Raw genomic sequence first — 17376 nt, 5'->3', positions numbered from 1 at the left:
TTCAATTGGATAGGACAAAGAGAAATTGAGGGAGGAGGGGAAAGAGAGAGAGAGACCTGTAGACCTACTTCATTGCCCATGAAGTATCCTCCCTTTCAGGTGAAGGGGGGGCTTGAACCCTGGTCTTTGAGAGGTAATATGTGAATTTAACCAGGTGCACCACTGCCCCCTACTTTTTTTTTTTTTTTTTGCCACCAGGGTTATTGCTGGAGCTCAGTGCCTACACAATGACTCCACCACTCACAGTGGCTATTTTTCTTTCCTTCCTTTAAAAAAAATTTTTTTTATTATCTTTATTTATTGGATAGAGACAGCCAGAAATTGAGAGGAGGAAGGGAGATAGGGAGAGAGAGAGAGAGAGAGACACACACACACACCTGCAGCACTGCTTCACCACTCGCAAAGCTTTCCCCCAGCAGGTGGGGACCAGGGGCTTGAACCTGGGTCCTTGTGCAACGTAATATGTATGCTCAACCAGGTGAGCCACCACCCGGCCCCCCACTTTCCTTCTTTTTTATCCTTCCTTCCTTTCCTAATAGAGACAGAAAGAAGTAAGAAAGAGACCCTCAAAGTACTGCTTCATTGCCTGTGAAGCTCTCTCCCTGTAAGTGGGGAGCAGGGGCTTGAACCTGGGTCCTCACACATGCTAACATGTGTGGTCTACTAGATATGACTCCAAAAAAGCTTCTCCTTCTCCTTTTTTTTTTTTTTTTTTTACCAGAGCATTACTCAGCTCTGGCTTTTGGTGGTACAGGGATTGAACCTGGCACTTTGGAGCCTCAGGAATGAGAGTGTCTTTGCATAACCGTTATGCTGTCTACCCCCACTCCCAAAAAAAGCTTCCTTCATTGCAGTGGAAGCCTTGATTGAATCTGGATCACACATGGCAAGGCAGAGCACTATCCAAGGAGTTATTTTGCTAACCTTAAAAACTTTTTTTTTTTTTTTTGCCTCCAGTGTTATTGTAGTGCCTGCACTACAAATCCACTGCTCCTGGTGGCCATCTTTTTCCATTGTTGTTGTTGGACAGGACAGAGAGAAACTGAGAGGACGGGAAGGCAGAGAGGCGGAGAGAAAAACAGACACTTACAGACCCACTTCACCTGCAAGTGGGGAGCTGGGGGGCTTGAACCAGGATCCTTGGGCTGGTCCTTGAGCTTCATGCTATGTGTACTTAACCTAGTGTGCTACTGCCAAGTTCCCCTGGTCCCCCCACCTTTTTTTTTTTTTACCAGAGTACTGCTCAGCTCTTGTTTATAGTGGTGCCAGGGATTGAATTTAGGACCTTGTAGCCTAAGGCATGAAACTCTTTCTGCATAAACAGTGTGCTATCTCCCAGGCACCAGGACTATGCTTTAAAAATCGTCATCGGGAGCCGGGCTATAGTGCAGCGGGCTAAGCGCAGGTGGCGCAAAGCACAAGGACCGGCATAAGGATCCCGGTTCGAACCCCGGCTCCCCACCTGCAGAGGAGTCCCTTCACAGGCGGTGAAGCAGGTCTGCAGGTGTCTTTCTCAACTCCTCTCTGTGTTCCCCTCCCTCTCTCCATTTCTCTCTGTCCTATCCAACAACGACAACAACAATAATAACTACAACAATAAAACAACAAGGGCAACAAAAGGGAATAAATAAAATAAATATATATAAAAAAAGAAAAAAAATCATCATCGGGGGTCAGGCTGTAGCGCAGCTGGTTAAGTACATGTGATGCGAAGCGCAAGGACCCGCATAAGGATCCCAGTTCAAGCCCCCGCCTCCCCACCTGCAGGGGCGTCACTTCACAGGCGGTAAAGCAGGTCTGCAGGTGTCTTTCTCTACCCCTCTCTGTCTTCTCCTCCTCTCTCCATTTCTCTCTGTCCTATCCAACAACAATGACATCAATAACAACAATAATAACTACAATAAAAAAAAGACAACAAGGGCAAAGAAGGGAAAATAAATATTAAAAAATTAAAAATCGCAGGGGTAGATAGCATAATGGTTATGCAAACAGACTCCCCATGCCTGAGGCTCCAAAGTCCCAGGTTCAATCTCCTGCACCACCATAAACCAGAGCTGAGCAGTGCTCTGGTAAAAAAAATAAATAATAATAAATAATAATAAAAATTAAAAATCATCATCATTGGGGAGTCAGGCAGTAGCTCAGTGAGTTAAGCGCTGGTGGCTCAAAGCGCAAGGACCGCCATAAAGATCCTGGCTGGAGACCCTGGCTCCCTACCTGCAGAGGAGTTACTTCACAAGTGGTGAAGCAGGTCTGCAAGTCTTTCTTTCTCGGGAGTCGGGCTGTAGAGCAGCCGGTTAAGCGAAGGTGGTGCAAAGCACAAGGACCGGCATAAGGATCCCGGTTCGAACCCCGGCTCCCCACCTGCAGGGGAGTCGCTTCACAAGCAGTGAAGCAGGTCTGCAGGTGTCTATCTTTCTCTCCTCCTATCTGTCTTCCCCTCCTCTCTCCATTTCTCTCTGTCCTATCCAACAACAACGACATCAATAATAACTACAACAATAAAACAACAAGGGCAACAAAAGGGAATAAATAAAATAAATATTAAAAAAAAAGTCTATCTTTCTCTCCCCCTCTCTGTCTTCCCCTCCTCTATTTCTCTCTGTCCTATCCAACAATAACTACAATAATAAAACAACAAGGACAACAAAAGGGAATAAATATTTTAAAAATCTTTTTAAAAGAAAAGAAAAATCATCATAATCATAATCAATAGGAAGACACAAAAGGGTTTTGTTTATTTCCAATTGTTCAACTTTTTATTTGATTTTACTGAGACTGGGCCTGGAAATTGGATCATCCAGTAATGCACATGCATTGAACTTGAGTCCTGGCACCACACAGGACTACCAGGAATGGCATGACCCTTCTTTAAAATCTGTCCTGTTGGGGCCAGGGAGATAGATAGCTCAGGCTGTTAAGCACCAATTCGCATGCCATGGGTGGGAGAGCACTATAGTGATGTCTCTTCTCTTCCTATGTCTGTTTCCATCACTCTCTCAAAGAAGTAAATAAAGGGGGTGGGGGCTGGGTGGCCAGCAGATGGCTGACTTGGGAGTTCACACTTTGCTATAGACAGAACCAAGGTTGGAGCCCCTAAAACCACATGGACACAGCTTAGGGAAGCTTCTGGAATGGTAGAGCGGTGCTATGATACTGCTCACATCTCTTTTCTATTTCTCTTTCTTTCTTTTTCTTTCTCTTTCATTTTCGTAAAAAACAGAGACTACAGTGAGAGTGAAAATGACCACAGCACCAAAGCTTCCTTCAACGCAGTGGGGGCCAGGCTTGAACCTGGGTCGTGCTCATGGCAAAGCAGTGGACTACTCAAGTGAACTATTTCGCCAGTACAAGGCTATGTATGCACTTCTGTGCCTGCAGCACCTGCTTACACAGCAGCGCCCCCATTAGACCAGTGAATGAAGGGCTGTTTGAGCAAGCAGCCAAGAATAGTGAAGCTAATTTAATCCAAATCCATTTCCCTGAAAGTCTTTAAAATGAGTCACAGCTCAAGGGAAAATACAGCACTGGTGCTGAGATGCCAGATGGTCAGTGCCTTATTTTCCTGGTAAATGAATTTTAATAAAATCAACATCTGCTCTGTGATAATTGCTGCCCCCACTATCTTCCCTCTGAAGGCCCTCTCAGACAGTTTGAGTCTAATTACTAGAAGCTGTAGAGAGTTCCATTGCTACCCTTTTTCACTGATGATCAAATATGTTAGTAAACTAGTTATAAATGAAAAAAAAAAACCTCATGTTTTTTTTTTTTTTTTTTTTTTGCTTTTTTTTCCCCTGTGTCTGAATCCTTCCTTACTAACCAAGTTGCTTTCCTGGGCTTGTCTCCAGGCTCCAAAACTGGCAGCTGCTTCATGGTGTTCTAGGCCTAAGAAAGAAAGACACTTTTAGACACTAATAGTTACTTTTTATTTAAAACATAGAATAAATTAGATCCTCCTTTCTTTAAAACCTTTCCTGTTGAAATGGTCCAGGAAGTGCCTCAGTGGATGGGGTGTTAGACTCTCAGGCATGAGGTCCTGAGTTCAATTCTGGCATGCATTGCCATATGCCAGAATGATGCTCTGGTTCTCTATTCTCCTGTCTCTCGCAAACAATCAAGTCTAAAAACAAACAAATAAACAAAAATAAAAAACACTTTTCCTGTTGGTAGTCCAAAGACAGTTTAGGATTTATAAGCATGAGGTCCCAAGTTCAGTCCCTGACATTACTTAGGCCAGTGTGATCCTCTGGTTCTCTCTCTCCATTTATTTTGTGTTAATAAAAAAATAAAAAATTGGGGCCGGGTGGTGGCACCTGGTTGAGTGCATGTATTATAATGTGCAACAACCTGGGTTTAAGCCCTCGGTCCCCACCTGCAGAGGGAAAGCTTTGTGAGTGGTGAAGCAGTGCTGCAGGTATCTCTCTGTCTCTCTTCTTCTCTATCAGCCCCTTCCCTGTTGATTTCTAGCAGTCTCTATCCAATAAATAAAGATTTAAAAAAATTTTTTTAAAGAGTTAAAAAAAATAAGTAAATAAAATAAAATAAATCTTGTGGTCCAAGAGGTGGCGAAGTAGATAAGCATTAGACTCTCAAGCAGAAGGTCTCAAGTTCAATCTCTGGCAACACATGCACTGGAGTGATGTGTGGTTCTCTCTCTCTCTCCTCCTAACATTCTCATTAATAAATAAATAAAATCCCTAAAAAAAAAAAAAAAAACTTTAATGGGCTAGGGAGATAACACAGTGGTTATGCAAAACAACTTTCATGCCTGTGTCTCTGAGTTCCCAGGTTCAATTCCCACCACTGCCAAAAGCCAACAATGAGCAGAGCTATGGTTAAAAAGCGGGGTGGGGGGGGAGTGGGGGTGGTCCAGGAGGTGGTGCAGTGATAACGTTTTGGACTCTCAAGCATGAGGTCCTGAATTCGATCCCCAGCAGCACATGTGCGAGAGTGATGTCTGATTCTTTCTCCTCCTATCTTTCTCATAAATGGGGGGGGGGGGCAGGTAGTGAAGCACCTGCTTAAGTTCACACACAGTAGTGTGCAAAGACCCAGGTTTAAGCTCCTGGTCCCCACCTGCAGGGGGAAAGCTTCACAAGTGATGAAGCAAGGCTGCAGGTGTCTCTCTGTTTCTCTCCCTCTCTATCTTCCATCCCCTCTCAATTTCCATCCTCTATCAATTCAATGATAAATAAAAATGTAAAAAGATTTAAAAAAAAAAAAAAAAAGGAAAGAAAGGGAGAGAGACATCTGGAGCACTGCTTTACCACTTGTGAAACTTTCTCCCTGCAGGTGGGGATAGGGGCTTGAACCCAGTACCTTGTACATGCACTTAACCAGGTATGCCACCACCCAGGCCCTCAAAGTACATTTAAAGGGATTTCTTTCACAAGATAGATGAAAGAGATACCAGAATAGCACTCCAGCTTATGTGATACCAAGGATTGAATCTGATGCCTTATACTTTGAAGTCCACAGCTATACCTGCCAAGCCTCAAAATAATTTCTTTTCTTTTTTTTTTATTGCCACTAGGGTTATCACTAGAGCTTGATGCCTGCATGATGAATCCATTATTTCTGGGGCTCTTTCTTTCCTTCTTTTATTTATTTATTTATTTATATTTTGCCTCCAGGGTTATTGCTGGGGTTCAGTGCCTGCACCATGAATCCACTGCTCCTGGAGGCCATTTTCCCCCCTTTTGTTGTCCTTGTAGCTTTGTTGTGATTATTATTGTTATTGTTGAAGTTGTTCGTTATTGGATTGGACAGAGAGGAGGGGAAGACTGAGAGGAGGAGAGAAAGACAGACACCTACAGACCTGCTTCACCACCTGTAAAGCAACTCCCCTGCAGGTGGGGAGCCCGGGGCTCTAACCAGGATCCTTATGCAGGTCCTTGGGCTTAACCCGCTGCGTTACCGCCTGACCCCCTCTTTCTTTCTTTCTTTCTTTCTTTCTTTCTTTCTCTCTCTCTCTCTCTCTCTCTCTTTCCTTTTGATAGACAGAGAGAAATTAGGAGGGGAGGGGAGGGGAGGGGAGGAGAGGATAAAGGCTTGAACCAGGCCTTTGTGCTTAGCCTGGTATAACACCATCTGGTCCCAATACATTTTTTAAATACTTTAAAATAAAAATGAGGGAGTCGGGCAGTAGCGCAGCTGGTTAAGCGCACATGGCACAAAGCTTAAGGACCTACGTAAGAATCCCAGTTCGAGCTCCCCGGCTCCCCACCTGCAGGGGAGTCGCTTCACAGGCAGTGAAGCGGGTCTGCAGGTGTCTATCCTTTCTCTCCCCTTCTCTGTCTTCCCCTCCTCTCTCCATTTCTCTCTGTCCTATCCAGCACAATGACATCAATAACAACAATAATAACTACAACAATAAAACAAAGGCAACAAAAGGGAATACAAAAAAAAAAAAAAAATTAAATAGGAAAAAAAATGGGCCGGGTGGTGGCGCACCTGGTTGAGTGCACATGTTACAATGCACAAGGACCTAGGTTTGAGCCCCCGGTCCCCAGCTGCAGGAGGGAAGCTTTGTGAATGGTGAAGCAGGGTTACAGGTGTCTCTCTGTCTTTCTTCCTATCATCCCCTTTCCTCTCAAGATTTCTGTCTCTATTCAATAAATAAATAAATAAAGATAATAAAAAAATCAAAGGGGGCTAAGCGCACATGGTGCCAAGCGCAAGGGCCAGTGTAAGCATCCCGGTTTGAGCCCCAGCTTTCTGCCTGCAGGGGGGTCGCTTCACAAGTGATGAAACAGTTGTCTGCAGGTGTCTTTCTCTCCCCCTCTGTCTTCCCCTCCTTTCTTGATTTCTATCTGTCTTGTCCAACAACAACAGCAATGGCAACAATAACAAGGGCAACAAAATTGGAAAAATGGTCGCCAGTAGCAGTAGATTCATACTGCAGGCACCCAGACCCAGAGATAACCCTGGAAGCAAAAAAGCAAATAAATAAAAAGTAAATAATAAATAAAAATAAAAATAAGAGAAATTCAAGGGCCAGAGCACTGCTCAGTTCTGCCTTTTTTTTTTTTTTAAACCAGAGCACTGCTCAGCTCTAGCTTATATTGAGGATTGAACCTTGAACCACAGAACCTCAGGCATGAGAGCCTTTTGCATAACTATTATGCTATCTCCCTCACCCAAAATAAAAATTTAAAGACCATAAGATGTTTGTACTTATCAAAAGGAAAATTTCATTTATTATTATTTTATTTACTTTTTAAAATGTATTTAATTAAATTATTATTTTCTTTTACCATAATATTGCTTAGTTCTGGCTTATGGTGGTGCTGGGAATTGAACCTAGGGCCTTTGGTGCCTCAGACATGAAAATTGTGGGGCTGGGATGTAGTGCACTTGGTTGAATGTATACATTACAATGTGTAAAGACTTGGGCTCAAGGCTCCAGTCCCCAGCTGCAGGAGGGAAGCTTCACTAGCAGGAAAGCAGTGCTGCAAGTCTCTTTCTCTTTTCCTCTCTACTTCCTCTTCCCCTCTCAACCTTTCTATTTTATCAATTAATTAAAAAGGAAATAATTTTCATAGCCATTATGTTATATCCCCAATTCAAAAACAACACATTTCAAAGTTGATAAAATATTGAACTTGACTTTTTTTGATTTATAAAATGGAAATATTGACAAGACCATAGGATAGGAGGGGTACAATTCCCACCACCAGAACTCCGTAAGCCATCCCCTTCATTGAAAGCTTTCCTAGTCTTTATCCCTCTGGGAGCAAGGGAGCATGGACCATGAATTTGACTTCTGTATAGCATTCAAAGCATTTGGTTTCAACCTTCATTCCAGGAACTTCCCTCCACAATTTCTAGGATATTGAACTGTGCCTGTTCCTCTAATGGGACAAAGGACAAGTGCTTTCTTTCATCATTTGCAGGCTCTGCTGCCTCCCATATTTGAAATGTTCTCTCCTCTCTGGTCAACTAGCAAATTCTTAGTCAACCTTCAAGGCCCAGTTTAAATGTCCCCTGATGGGGGTGGGAGGGTAGACAGCATAATGGTTATTCAAAGACACTCATGCCTGAGGCTCCAAAGTCCCAGGTTCAATCTCCTGTACCATGATAAACTAGAGCTCAGTAGTGCTCTGGTTAAAAAAAAAAAAAACTTCTATAAATGTCCCCTGATTTGTTATTTTCCATATATATTTATGTCCTTCTCCACTTGTTCTCTGAATAGATCTACTGAGAAAGAAAAAAAAAAAGGGGGGCCAGATGGTGACGTGACGCACCTGGTTGAGTGCACATGTTACAATGTGCAAGGACCCGGGGTTCCAGCCCCTGGTCCCCACCTGAAGGAGGGGAAACTTTGCAAGTAGTGAAGCAGTGCTGCAGGTGTCTTTCTCTATCACGCCTTCCCTCTCGATTTCTGGCTATCTCCAATAAGTAATAAAGATTTATATTTTTAAAAAAATCTGGGCGGGGGAGACAGCATAATGGTTATGCAAACAGACTCTCATGCCTGAGGCTCCTAAGTCCCAGGTTCAATCCCCAGCACCACCATAAACCAAAGCTGAGCAGTGCTCTGGTGTTTCTCTCTCTGTGTGTGTCTCTCTGCATCTCTCTCAAAATAAATAAATAAATAAAATTTTAAAATATATAAAATAAATTTTAAAAATTTTTTAAATCTAATTCCCCAATAAAGAAACTTAAAAAAAAATTAAATCTACTGAGCCACCAGCATTATGCAGACTACCCTGAATCTACTTATTAAATATCTTTAAAAAATAAAATCTTGGGCTGGGGACATAACATAATAGTTATTTGAAAACTTTCATGGCTGAGGCTCCAAAGGTCCCAAGGTTCAGTCTCCAGCATGACCACAACCCATAGCTAAGCAGTACTCTGGTTAAAAAAAAAAATGTAACAATACATAAAACCTCTAGACTATAGATTTTAGACTAAATCCCAAGAAAACAGGCTCACTTTCATTCACTCAGAGGACCTAGCAAAGGGCCCACCCAGAACAGAGTAGAAATGAGGGTGAATGAATGAAGCCACTAATAGTTGTGCTTAAAGCCCAAAGCCCAATGGGGTAAACTTCTCCTGCACTGGGGACTTTGCGGTCACCCCTGAGGTCCTAAGCCCGGTTCGTACCGCGTGGCAGGGACAGAGGCTAGAAGACAAGGTCAGAAGAGAATCGGCTGGTCCTTTTCCGGAGGAGGCCCTTTCTAGCGCTTTCCATCTAGACACTCCTGCAAAGGACGTAGCTATCACTACCGAGGATGGCGCAGGACCGGGATCTTGAGTCCCCCCATCGGCCCCAACAACGTTACCTGCGGCGGTTCACTCTGGTCCCACGCCGTGGCTCCGCCCGAATGGAGGCGGGACGGAGACCCTCGCCCCTCCCCGGCACCCCGGAGCAGCGCCGGCCAACCGCCCGGTTGCTCCCGCCCCCAGGGCGCGGCCTCCCCCGGCGAAGCAGGTCTCCCGAGCCAAACAGAACTGGCGCTCCCAGGGGCCTTCCCTCTTCCACCTCACAGTAACTAAGCCCAGGGTACTTGGAAACGGCTCAGAGTCGAATTGCTGGGGAGCTGGGCGTCCACTCGGGTGATCCAGTTCCATGGGCAGCGAGGCCATCCTAAAGGGACTGGGGTCGCTTCAGCACTAGCGGTTGTTAGACCTGGCTGCTGAAAGGAAGAGCTAAGGGTGCATTGCTGGATGTGGACTTTCTCCCGCCAACTCTTTAGGCCAGTTTAATCTTTGGCGCCTTAAACAGCTGACTCATTCCATAATTAGCTTCTCTAACTTTGGCTGCACTCTGTCTTTTTTTTTTTTCTTTTCCCTCCAGGGTTATTGCTGGGCTGGGTGCCTGCACCATGAATCCGCTGCTCCTGGAGGCCATTTTTCCCCCTTTTTGTTGCCCTTGTTGTTGTAGCCTCCTTGTGGTTCTCATTATTGCCATTGTTGATGTTGTTTGTTGTTGGATAGGACAGAGAGAAATGGAGAGAGGAGTGGAAGACAGAGGGAGAGAGAAAGAGAGACACCTGCAGACCTGCTTCACCGCCTGTGAAGCGACTCCCCTGCAGTTGGGGGGCCGGGGGCTCGAACCGGGATCCTTAGGCCGGTCCTTGCGCTTTGCGCCACATGCGCTTAACCCACTGCGCCACCGCCTGTCCCCCCTTCACTCTGTCTTTTAAGGACAGAAACATCGCTCCTGGCCTCCTGGTGTTTGCGATCTAAAGGAAGAGAGAGAGAGAGAGAGAGAGAATAGCTAAAAGGAAAAAGAAAAAAAAAAAGGAGAGGGCAGGGGTAGATAACATAATGGCTATGCAAACAGGCTGTCATGCCTGAGGCTTCCAAGTCCCAGGTTCAATCCCGTGCACCACCGTAAACCAGAGCTGGTCACTGCTCTGGTAAAAAAAAAAAAAAAAGAGAGAGATAGAATAAGTAGGTACAATCATAAAAAGTATAAGGAAAACGAAATTCAACTAAAAGCCTGAGAGATGGCTGAGCAGTAGAGCGTATGAATTGTGTATGTGAGGTCCTGGGTTGGCTATGGTCTTTCTCTAATGAAAGTAAGTAAAGGAGACTTGGGGAGATAATATGGTAATGCAAAAGGCTTTTATAGATGAGGTTCCAAGGCCCCAGGTTCAATCCCAGGCACCACCATAAGTGAGTGTTCTTGTTAAAAATGTAAGTGACTGGGGCTGGGTAGTGACTGGGGTTGGGTAGTGGTGCACCTGCTTGAGCATACATGTTACAGTTCTCAAGGACTGGGGTTTGAGCCCCCGGTCCCCACCTGCAGGGGGGAAGCTTCAGGAGTGGTGAAGCAGGGCTGCAGGTGTCTCTCTGTCTCTCTCTATCACCCCCCCCCCTCAATTTCTGGCTTTTTCTATCCAATAAATAAATAAAGATAACAAAAAAACTTACAAAAAATGTAAGTGACTGAAGAAATGGCTCAACTGCTAGAGCACTGGACTTGCATGCTAGAGGTTCAGGGCTGGATTACCAGCACCACATGTTCCACACTGTGCTCTGGTTTCTTTCTCTCTGTCTCATGTGGAAATCTCTGATATGCAATCAGTAAAATAAATCTTTAAATAATAAGTGCTGGGGAGATACATAACTGAGCAGTGCTTTCGTAATGATTATAATAACAATAGTAACAACAACAATTCATAAAAGTATTCCTATGGAAGTTACTGTTTTCTGGTGTCACTGTCATCATCTGTAAATGAAATTGATAAGGTGGGGTTTTTAAAATTTATTTATTTTCTCATTTGTTGCCCTTGTTTTTATTGTTGTAGTTATTATTGTTGTTATTGATGTCGTCGTTGTTGGATAGGACAGAGAGAAATGGAAAGAGGAAGGGAAGACAGAGGGGGAGAGAAAGACAGACAGACACCTGCAAACCTGCTTCACTGCCTGTGAAGCTACTGCCCTGCAGATGGGGAGCTGGGGGCTTAAATCGGGATCCTTAAGCCAGTCTTTGCGCTTTGCGTGATCACGTGTGCTTAACCCGCTGAGCTACTCCGACTCCCTCATTATCATTTTTTTAAGTTTAATATTTATTTTTTACCAGAGCAGTACTCACCTCTGATTTATGGTCATACTGAGGACTGAACTTGGGACTTTGAAGCCTAAGGCCTGAAAGTTTTTTTTTTTAATTTAAAGTATTATTATGATAAAAACTGAGAGGAACTGGGCGAGAGAAGGGGATAGAGGGGGAGAAAGAGCCTGAAAGTATTTTTGTATAACCATTGTGTTGTCTCCTCCACCCTAGATATGTATGTATGTATGTACGTATATATGTATGTATGTATGTATTTCTTTACAAGTGGGAAAGAACAGGGTACTACTCTGGCCCATGGCATGCAAGGGATTGAACTAGAACCTCAGGGCTGGGAAAACAGCATAATAGATATGCAAAGAGACTTTCTTTTTTTTTTTTAAATATTTTATTTTATTTATTTATTCCCTTTTGTTGCCCTTGTTTTATTGTTGTAGTTATTATTGTTGTTGTCGTTGTTGTTGGATAGGACAGAGAGAAACGGAGAGAGGAGGGGAAGACAGAGGGGGAGAGAAAGATAGACACCTGCAGACCTGCTTCACCGCCTGTGAAGCGACTCCCCTACAGGTGGGGAGCCGGGGTTCGAACCGGGATCCTTATGCCGGTCCTTGTGCTTTGCGCCACCTGCGCTTAACCCGCTGCGCTACAGCCCGACTTCCCGCAAAGAGACTTTCATGGGAGTCGGGCAGTAGCAGCGGGTTAAGCGCATGTGGTGCAAAGTACAAGGACCAGCGAAAGGATCCTGCTTCAAACCCCGGCTCCCCACCTACAGGGAAGTCGCTTCACAGGCGGTGAAGCAGGTCTGCAGGTGTCTGTCTTTCTCTCTCCCTCTCTGTCTTCCCCTCCTCTCTCCATTTTTATCTGTCCTATCAAACAACAATGACGACATCAATAACAACAACAATCATAACTACAACAACAATAAAAAATAACAAGGTCAACAAAAGGGAAAATAAATTAATTAATTTTAAAAAAACATTAAAAAAATAAGAGACTTTCATGCCTGAGGATCCAAGGTCCCAGGTTCAATCCCCAGTACCACCATAAGCTACAGCTGAGCAGTGCTCTGGTCCCTCTCCCTTCTCTATCTCTCATTTAAATAAATAAAATATTAAAAAAAAAACAACTAGAGCCTCATACTTAAAGAGTCCAATGCTTTATCCACCTCTTCACTTCCCAGGCCCTATTCTATTTTTTATGTGATATTGAGAAATGAATTTAAGGCCTCACATAAGCATAATATCATTGAGTAGCCTCTCTGGCCCAATCACTTTTGAAAATATTTATATTATTTGGGGATTGGGTGGTTGAGTACACACGGGCCTGCGTTCAAGTATCCATTTGTCAACATACTGGGGAGAAGTTTCATGAGTGTTGAAGCAGTGTTGTCTTTCTTTTTCTCTCCCTCTCTACCTCCCCTTCCATCAGTTTCTCTCTACCAATAAATAATATAAAAATATATAAATATTTTCTTATGATTTACTTACTTATTTTAAACCAAAGCACTACTCAGCTCTGGCTTATGATGGTGCAGGGAACTGAAATGGGATTTTAGAGTCTCAGGGAAGAGAGTCTCTTTGTATAACCATTATGCTATCTATTCCACCCGCTATATTTTATTGATGAGTGAGTGAAGGGAAAAGAGAGAACCAAAGTATCACTCTGGCATATTCAATGCCAGGGACAGAGCTCAGGACCTCAGGCTTGCAAGTAGACTGTTCTATCTGATGTGCCACCTCCTGGGTCACCACTTTTTCTTTCTAAATTGCCACCGGGTTTATTGCTGGGGTTCAGCTATTTTTTTCTTTCCTTCTTTTTTTTTGATTTCTCTCCTTTTTCTTTTTCATATTTATTTATTTATTTGTCTCCAGGGTTATCACTGGGGCTTAGTGCCTGCACTATGAACCTACTGCTCCTGGAGGCTATCGTTTTCATTGTTGTTGTTTTTTTTTTTTTTTTTTTTTTTTTTTTTTTTTTTTTTTTTTTTCATTGTTGTTGTTTATCGTTGCTTTTATTATTGTTATGGCTGTCATCATTGTTGGGTAGGACAGAGAGAAATCGAGAGAGTAAAGGAAGACAGAGAGGGGGAGAGAAAGACGCCTGTAGACCTGCTTCACAGCCTGTGAAGTAACCCCTCTTTTTCTTTATTAGATAGGACAAAGAGAAACTGAGAGAGGACAGAAAGTGGTCTGGGATGTGGCACAGAGGGTAAAGCACTGGACTTTCAAGCATGAGCTCCCGAGCTCAATCCTCAGCAGCACATGTACCAGAGTGATGTCTGGTTCTTTCTTTCTCTCCTCCAATATTTCTCATTAATAAATAAATAAAATCTTAAAAAGAGAGAGAAAACAGGGAGATAGAGAGAGGGAGAAAAAGGTAAGACACAGACTTACTTCACTGCTTGTGAAGTGGACCCCCTGCAGGTGGAGAGCACTTAAATCTGGGTCCTTGCACTTGGTAATATGTGCGCTTAACCGGTTGTACCACCTCACCACTTTTCTTTCCTTTTTTTTTTTTTCTTTTTCTTTTTTGCCTCCAGGGTTATCACTGGGGATCTGTGCTAGCACCATGAATTCACTGTTCCTGGAGGTTATTTTTTCTCTTTTGTTGCTTATTGTTGTTGTTATTGTTCCTGTCATTGTTGTTGGATAGGATAGAGAGAAATGGAGAGAGGAGGGGAAGACAGAGAGGGGAAGAGAAAGAGAGACACCTGCAGACCTGCTTCACTGCTTGTGAAGGGACCCCTTTGCAGATGGGGAGCCAGGGGCTAGAACCGGGATCCACACGCTGGTCCGGCATCGTCATAGGTGCTTAACCCGCTGTGCTACTGCTCTACCACCACACACACACACACACACACACACACACACACACACACTTTTTCTTTGTATGTGATTTACTTCTCTTTAAATTTTAAATGTATTTAAGATGTATTTGTGTGGTCCGGGAGGTGGCGCAGTGGATAAAGTACTGGGTTCTCAAGCATGAAGTTCTGAGTTCAATGCCCGGCAGCACATGTGCCAGAGTGATGTCTGGTTCTTTCTCTCTCCTCTCCTATCTTTCTCATTAATAAATAAATAAAATATTTAAAAAATAAAGTGTATTTGTAACTTAATAAATAGTCAATAGCAAAATTATAAAATTATGGAGGATTAGGTCTACACAGCACCTACCACCAAAGTTTTATGCACCTCCCCAACCATTGTTTTATTATTATTATTGTTTATTTATTCATTTCCTTTTGTTGCCCTTGTTTTATTGTTGTAGTTATTATTGTTGTTGTTGTTGTTGTTGTTGGATAGGACAGAGAGAAATGGAGAGAGGAGGGGAAGACAAGAGTGGGGGAGAGAAAGACACTTGCAGACCTGCTTCACCGCCTGTGAATTGACTTCCCGGCAGGTAGGGAGGCGGGGCTCCAACCAGGTCCTTATGCAGGTCCTTGCGCTTTGTGCCAAGTGCGCGTAACCCGCTGCGCTACCGCCTGACTCCCATTAATTCTTTTTTTAAAAGTATTTTTTATTTATTATTGGGTAGAGACAGAGAGAAATCGAAAGGGGAGGAGGAGGGTGGGATATGGAGATTGGGCGGTGGGAATTGTGTGGAGTTGTACCCCTCCTACCCTATGGTTTTGTTAATTAATCCTTTCTTAAATTAAAAAAAAAGACTATTGAGAGTTCAGAGCAGTGTTCTGGAAACTCTGGACCTCATGCTCTCTCTCTCTCTCTCCCTCCATATATATATATATTCCCTTTTGTTACCCTTGTTGTTTTATTGTTGTAGTCATTATTGTTGTTATTGATGTCATTGTTGTTGGATAGGACAGAGTGAAATGGAGGGAGGAGGGGAAGACAGAGAGGGGGAGAGAAAGATAGACACCTGAAGACCTGCTTCACCGCCTGTGAAGCGACTCCCCTGCAGGTGGGGAGCCGGGGTTCGAACCGGGATCCTTAACCCCGGTCCTTGCTCTTTGCGCCACCTGGGCTTAACCCGCTGCACTGCCACCCAACTCCCACCTCATGCTTCTAAGTCTACCACATTTTATGCTGCCAAAATTGTACATGTCTGAAGGTAGGGGTGCTGCTGCAGTCATCCTTACATTCCATGTGTGACACTTTCAGTTGTATTTGTGTTGTGCCTAGTAAGAAAGGAATAAGAGCACTTCACTTGTTTTCTTTGTTGCCAGAGATCATAAGACAAGATTTCAATAGATCCTACCTGGGGTGGCCATGTGGTTGTAATTAAAAAAAAAAAAAAAAAGAAAGGGGAGGAGGAGATAAAGGAGAGAGACAGAAAGACACCTGCACATAACAATACAACAGCCTCATGCCCGTGAGGGTGTGTGCCCTACCTGCAGAGTTGTGTCCCTGCATAGCTATCTTCTGGCCCCTGATATCCTTTATTTTCTTTTTAAGAGATTTTACTTATTTATTTATGAGAAAGAGAAGATGAGAGAGAAAGAACCAGACATCACTTTGGTACATGTGCGGCTGGGGATTGAACTCAGAACCTCATGCTTGAGAGCCCATTGCTTTATCCACTGTGCCACCTTCCAGACCATGATATATATTTTTAAAATATTTTTTATATTTATTTTCCTTTTTTTTTTTTTTTTTTTTTTACCAGAGCACTGCTGAGCTCTGGCTTATGATGGTGCTGGAGATTGAACCTGGGTCTTTGGAGCCTCAGGCATAAGAGTCTCTTTGCAAAACCATTACACTATCTACCCCTGCCCTTATTTTCCCTTTTGTTGCCCTTGTTTTTTATTGTTGTACTTATTATTGTTGTTGTTAGTGATGTCGTTGTTGTTAGATAGGACAGAGAAAAATGGAGAGAGGAGAGGAAGACAGAGATGGGAAGAGAAAGATAGACACCTGCAGACCTATGAAGTGATTCCCTTACAGGTGGGGAGCCGGGGACTCAAACTGGGATCCTTATGCCTGTCCTTGCGCTTTGCACCACGTGCGCTTAACCTGCTGTGCTATGCCCAACTCCCTGATACTTTATTTTCCATACCACCAGAGTTATAGCTGGGATTCGGGGCCTGCATGATTCCACTATTCCTGGTGGCTGTTCTCCTTTCTTCTCTTTCTTTATCTTTCTTTCTTTTTTTTAAATTTCTTTATTGGGGGATTAATGTTTTACATTCGACAGTAAATAGAATAGTTTGTACGTGCATAACATTTCTCAGTTTTCCACATAACACAACAACCCCCACTAGTTGCTCTGCCATCTTTTTTTGGATCTGTACTCTCCCCCCCAGCCACCTCCAGAGTGTTTTACTTTGGTGCAATACAACCTTTCTTCTCTTTCTTCCTTTTTTTTTTTTTTTTTTTTGACAAAGGATGAGAGATAGAGAAAGGGAGACAGAGAGAGGAGAGTGGTTCAGGAGGTGGCACAGTGGATAAAGCACTGGATTCTCAACCATGAGGTCCCAAGTTCAGTTTCCGGCAACACATGTACCAGAGTGATTTCTGGTTCTTTCTCTCTCTCCTATCTTTCTCATGAATAAATAAATTATTTTTAAAAAGAGAGAGAGGAAAGGAGAGACACCTACAGCTGTGCTCCATTATTCATGAAGCTTGCCTCCTGCAGGTGGGGACAGATGGCTTGAACATGGGTGGCTGAGCATGTTAATGCTGAGATTTATTTAGGTTTTTATTGATTTTTTTCCCTATATCTGGATACTTGGTATTTAGTTCTTTTTAAAAAAATTTTATTTATTTATTCCCTTTTATTGCCCTTGTTGTTTTATTGTTGTAGTTATTATTGATGTCGTTGTTGTGGGCTAGGACAGAGAGAAATGGAGAGAGGAGGGGAAGACAGAGAGGGGGAGAGAAAGACAGACACCT

General features: G+C 43.4%; 1 protein-coding gene across 3 annotated transcripts in view; it reads right to left on the bottom strand.

The window, feature by feature from the left end:
• Positions 1 to 9664, bottom strand: part of RABEPK (Rab9 effector protein with kelch motifs) — a 45583-nt gene extending 35919 nt beyond the window's left edge. Inside the window, exons 1-2 of one of the 3 annotated variants that reach the window (XM_007539988.3) lie at positions 9291 to 9664; positions 3821 to 3885 (exon numbers count right to left, since the gene is read on the bottom strand). In XM_007539988.3, coding sequence (XP_007540050.1) covers positions 3821 to 3873 — 53 coding nt within the window. In that variant the 5' untranslated portion in view covers positions 3874 to 3885; positions 9291 to 9664. Of the gene's footprint in view, positions 1 to 3820; positions 3886 to 3998; positions 4121 to 9111; positions 9265 to 9290 lie in introns of those variants that run through there. The other 2 variants (XM_016185006.2, XM_060200146.1) reach the window with 2 other exon arrangements.
• Positions 9665 to 17376: the final 7712 nt, after the last annotated feature.

The sequence above is a fragment of the Erinaceus europaeus genome, chromosome 10, assembly GCF_950295315.1.
Source record: "Erinaceus europaeus chromosome 10, mEriEur2.1, whole genome shotgun sequence".
NCBI classification, from domain to species: domain Eukaryota; kingdom Metazoa; phylum Chordata; class Mammalia; order Eulipotyphla; family Erinaceidae; genus Erinaceus; species Erinaceus europaeus.
This window is presented reverse-complemented; position numbering and strand designations above follow the sequence as displayed.